The sequence below is a fragment of the Mangifera indica genome, chromosome 7 (assembly GCF_011075055.1).
Source record: "Mangifera indica cultivar Alphonso chromosome 7, CATAS_Mindica_2.1, whole genome shotgun sequence".
In the NCBI taxonomy this organism is placed as follows: domain Eukaryota; kingdom Viridiplantae; phylum Streptophyta; class Magnoliopsida; order Sapindales; family Anacardiaceae; genus Mangifera; species Mangifera indica.
Genome location: NC_058143.1, coordinates 4,984,239 through 4,988,897, shown reverse-complemented (window position 1 = coordinate 4,988,897; position 4,659 = coordinate 4,984,239). Strand labels below are relative to the sequence as shown.

The following is a 4,659-nucleotide window of genomic DNA, read 5'->3' as shown; positions in this document are numbered from 1 at the left end:
AGGAAATGAAAATAAGATGTCTTTTATATTAAAAAAGATATTTTTAATTTTTATTAATTTTGGTTATAAAATGTCTTTTTAGTAAGCACCCATTGATTTCAAAAATGTAATTTAACCCTCATATGTTTGGCCTTTTTTTAAACAAGCACTTACTAATACCTTCATATGCTTTTCCCTTTAATTTGGAATGTCCGATTTGAGTTCAAGCATCAAATGTCAAATATTAAGTATTATTTGAGTATTACTTTATTTAGTTTTTTTTTTTTTTCAGATTGATTGAATCTCTTTTGTGATTTGATTTGTCTTAACAATGCAAATTATCATTAAAATAAATAAACATACAGATACAGTTGGTTTATTTGAAAGCTTAATTAAAGTACACACATACACACAGGATCCAGTAATAATTATTATAAAACAGAGTGAAGTGAAACTAATTAAGCAAATACCATGGCATACTTTCTCTCTCTTAACCTACTTTGCAATCACATTTGCATAATGATGTTGGTCTGATAGCTGAAAGTGGTCGGTTAATCCAAAGTGTGCCATGAGAAGCCATACATGAGTGAGGAACTCTCCACCATTTCTAAGCTGTTGGCCATGCTCCCTCCCTTTGCATTTTTTTGCTGCATTTCCCATCATTTCCATCCAAATCTCACGAAGCATCTCCCACTTCTCTTTTAAATCCTTACAAAATCATAATTATAGGTATATATATGTTAAGTCTAACTGGCAGTTCAGTTTGTAATATTCGGACATTTATTAAAATGAGGGAAAAAAATTTAACTAGTACGTACCTCTTTCTCTTGCTTCACTCTTCTGAAACACGAAATCGCATCAAGTAAAGTTTGATCTCCTCCAGTATCTCCTCTCAAGAAACTTTCGCATGTTTCTTTTTCAGTTGAATGGTAACGTGACAGTCTGTAAGCGGTGTTAGCTGTCCTTTGAAGGTTAACCTGAGTTATGCCAACGGATACCATGGAAGGATGCTTTACTAAGAGATAGAACATGTATCTAGAGATTCGTCTGCTAATTTCACAACTTGCAACAATTTCAGCAGCCTGCTTCTTAGTATCCTCTCCATCTCGATCCAAATAGAAGGAAACTTCTGTAACAATGTGCCAGAATAAAATGGCTTTTGCCGGGTCTTGCTCAAACTTGGGAGCTTCACTACCCATCCAATCATCGCCTTCTGTTCCTTGTAAACTATTGTTTTCTCTTCGGCTTGTGGCAGCTTTTTCTTTGAAATACTGGAAGACTGAATTTTGAAAGTCTTCGGAGATTTCTTCAAATCCATAACAGACCAATTTGGAACGCAACCACGGGAGCTTCAAGAAGCTGCTCAGAAAGCTCATCTGATGCATTTTATTTGACCACCTAGGACCCTTCGATGGTTGAGAACAAATTCGGAATTTTGAGGTGTAGACCTTTTTATCAAAATTTAACCTAGCGTAAAATCTGTCTGAGGAGAGTATGAGTAATGCTGAATATATGTCTAGAAAAATACCTACGGCTAGTAAAAGGAATGTTATGCAAATGTCAATGTTTGAATACTTGTCTTTGCTTTGAAGAAAAGTAAAGAAAAGGAAGACAAAACAGGTGAGAAGAAAAGTGATGAGGCGCAGGATGAAGATGTAACGTCCATAGAGTAAAGTTGCCTTGGTATAAAGACGATCATATATCAATCCAAGCTCCATTTCAGTCACTCTAAAAGCATTTTGAGGAGTCATATTTCTGAAAAGAGAATGAACCCTGTCTTTTAAACCAATGTTTAATGTAGAGTCTAAGATAAGACTCAAAGTTGCTTTCTCTAATGCATAGGCTACCTGCAATTTATCTCCATCTGAAGGCAAATTGTAATTAGAGACGACTGTGTGATGTAATGTAACACCCCAGGTCTAATAACCCGACCCACTGTTAAGATATTATCCACTTTGGACACACAGTCCATCATAAGTTTGCTTCTGGGCTTTACAACTCAAAACGCGTCTTAACAGTTAAGGAGTTCACAGGTTATTTAACCAATCCAATTCTCCCACCACTAACCAATGTGGGATCCATTGACATAGCACACACAGACCCAGCATCTCTCCCGTGCTTTGTCGATGTGGGATTCGCCTAAGGGTATCACATACACCCCCCCTTATGGGACTCAGCGTCCTCGCTGAGGTTTGCCCCACCATCGTTCAAGAGGACACACGGAGTTGCTCTGATACCATTTGTAACACCCCAGGTCTAATAACCCGACCCACTGTTAAGATATTGTCCACTTTGGACACACAGTCCATCATGGGTTTGCTTCTGGGCTTTGCAACCCAAAACGAGTCTTAACAGTTAAGGAGCTCACATGCTTTTTAACCAATCCAATTCTCCCACCACTAACCAATGTGGGATCCATAGACAGAGCACACACAGACCCAGTATCTTTCTCATGCTTTGTCGATGTGGGATTCGCCTAAGGGTATCACATAGATTTGTAACACTCCAGGTCTAATAACCCGGCCCACTGTTAAGATATTGTCCACTTTGGACACACAGTCCATCATGGGTTTGCTTCTGGGCTTTACAACCCAAAACGCGTCTTAACAGTTAAGGAGCTCACAGGCTATTTAACCAATCCAATTCTCCCACCACTAACCAATGTGGGATCCATAGATAGAGCACACACAGACCCAGCATCTTTCCCGTGCTTTGTCGATGTGGGATTCGCCTAAGGGTATCACATGTAATGGAAACTCGTTTGCAATATTAGTCATGTCTACTCCAACAAAATAGCCTGCGTCAATCTTCTCTCTTCGTATCATATCAAAATTCTGCTCGGAAAATTCTCCATGCGAGGGCTCTACAAGTTTCTTTCTAAGTGTCTCATTGGTTGCAGATTTGAGTGCCAACGTGCGCTTTCCATACTTGATAAGCCCTGCACAAAACATTAAAACGAACATAACTGAAAGGGGAGAGCTTGTCCAACTCATTACCAAGACATAAATTGTGGTTCCTGTCTGCACAACAAGTTGTAGAAAGTGCCTCAACCACAACTCATTATCTTCCAAGGCGTAAGAAGTAATGGTGTCAGGGCCACCTAAGTGTAGGAGAAGAAATGGTGCCCAAAATGCGGTTAGTTCAGTTTTGGCATCAACAATGCACCCACTATTTTCTAGATAGAAATCTGCAAGATTATTTGAGAGTACACCGAGGGCAAGAGTTGCTATGGCGTCTGCTTCTAAATACGCACACCATACAACAATTGTGGTCCATAGCTTGTGAGAATATTTTCTTCGATTGCCCATAATGATGAGTACAATTTGAAGGAGGAGGCTAAGCAGAACCATCACTCGCAAATCCCATTCTTTCCAGACTTTCTTCAGTCTTGGAGGAACTAGCTCTATGACCATCCTCCTCCTCCTCTTTGAATGGATCAAACTGCTAACAACTGGATTTAAATTATAAGCTTTAGAAACACGGAGCAAAAAAACTACTAAGATCATTAATCGGAAATTATAAAAAATAAAAATACAATTCACTGCTTTCGTAAAAGGAAGGACTCCATTCCAATTCAAGTAAAAGATATAATTGATCATTCATATTTTAACATTTTATAAAAGTGATAAATTTATTGTCACATAAAATAATCACTTGCGACAATTCATTATTAGTCGTTGGGCTGAAACAAATAAAAGATTTAATATTTACAGTAACATTTTAAGTAGACTTTAAAATATTTAGACACCAAAATCTGCGAACTATTAAATACTTGAAAAATGTTGATCACTAAGAGCAAATTAAGCATTAAGAGAAATATAGCAAAACAGCAAATTAAGCAGTAACAGATACATACTTGAGGTTATCATTGGCGATATAATTGCTTCCTGACTCCTGAATATTGAATGTTCAGTTGTCCTTGGATTGCTTGATGAGAATGAGAGAAAGGAAGAGAAATGCTTTATAACCCACATTATTTTTTTGTCTGCTTAGGAAGTAACAAATTAAATTACCAATAAATCAATTCTCCTTAAAGCTTCTTCAATATAATTAGTCTTTTGTTGATGAATAAGTTGGGTCCTGATTAATTTATATTAGGACCCAACTTTTATATGCATTGTTCTAATAATAAATTATCTGGACATTCTAACTGAAGAATTATTTTATATATATATATGAAAAGAGACATATAATAAAGATAATATTTTTTATGTTAATTAATTTTTACTAAATTAGAGTCATATTTTATATCAAAACACTTTTGCCTTTTGGATCAAGAAACATACTAAACTTCTTAAAAAAAAAAAAAAATTATATTAAGAAATTCAAATATAATGTTGGTCTGGAGGTTACTTGCCCATCCCTTATTCTTCACTATCTTCTTCCAGCTTACAAATTTGCATCTTATTCTCCTTTAAATTCGATTAAAGTATCCCTTTCTTTGTAGTTAAAAGAATATAATCAATTAAAAGTTAATTCTCTTTCTTTTAAGTTTCCAAAGAATCGGGGTTTTAAATAAATCAACCAAATATTTTCGTAAAATGTCACAAGTCCTTAAGCTTAACAATATTTGACAAAATCCTTCTTAATTCACTATATCATAATTTAAATCTATAGAAGCCACTTTACAGTTTATTAGAGACACAAAATGCAAGTACGGTGATACAGCAAAAGGTTAAA

At 35.9% G+C, this 4,659-nt stretch overlaps 1 protein-coding gene across 1 annotated transcript; it reads right to left on the bottom strand.

Annotated features, from left to right (window-relative positions):
* Positions 1-333: 333 nt before the first annotated feature.
* Positions 334-1,913, bottom strand: LOC123221951. Its single transcript, XM_044644942.1, has 2 exons — positions 798-1,913; positions 334-687 (listed from the first exon to the last, which is right to left on the bottom strand). Exons 1-2 carry the CDS (start codon positions 1,728-1,730, stop codon positions 475-477), a joined length of 1,146 nt encoding a protein of 381 aa, XP_044500877.1. The 5' UTR covers positions 1,731-1,913; the 3' UTR covers positions 334-474.
* Positions 1,914-4,659: the final 2,746 nt, after the last annotated feature.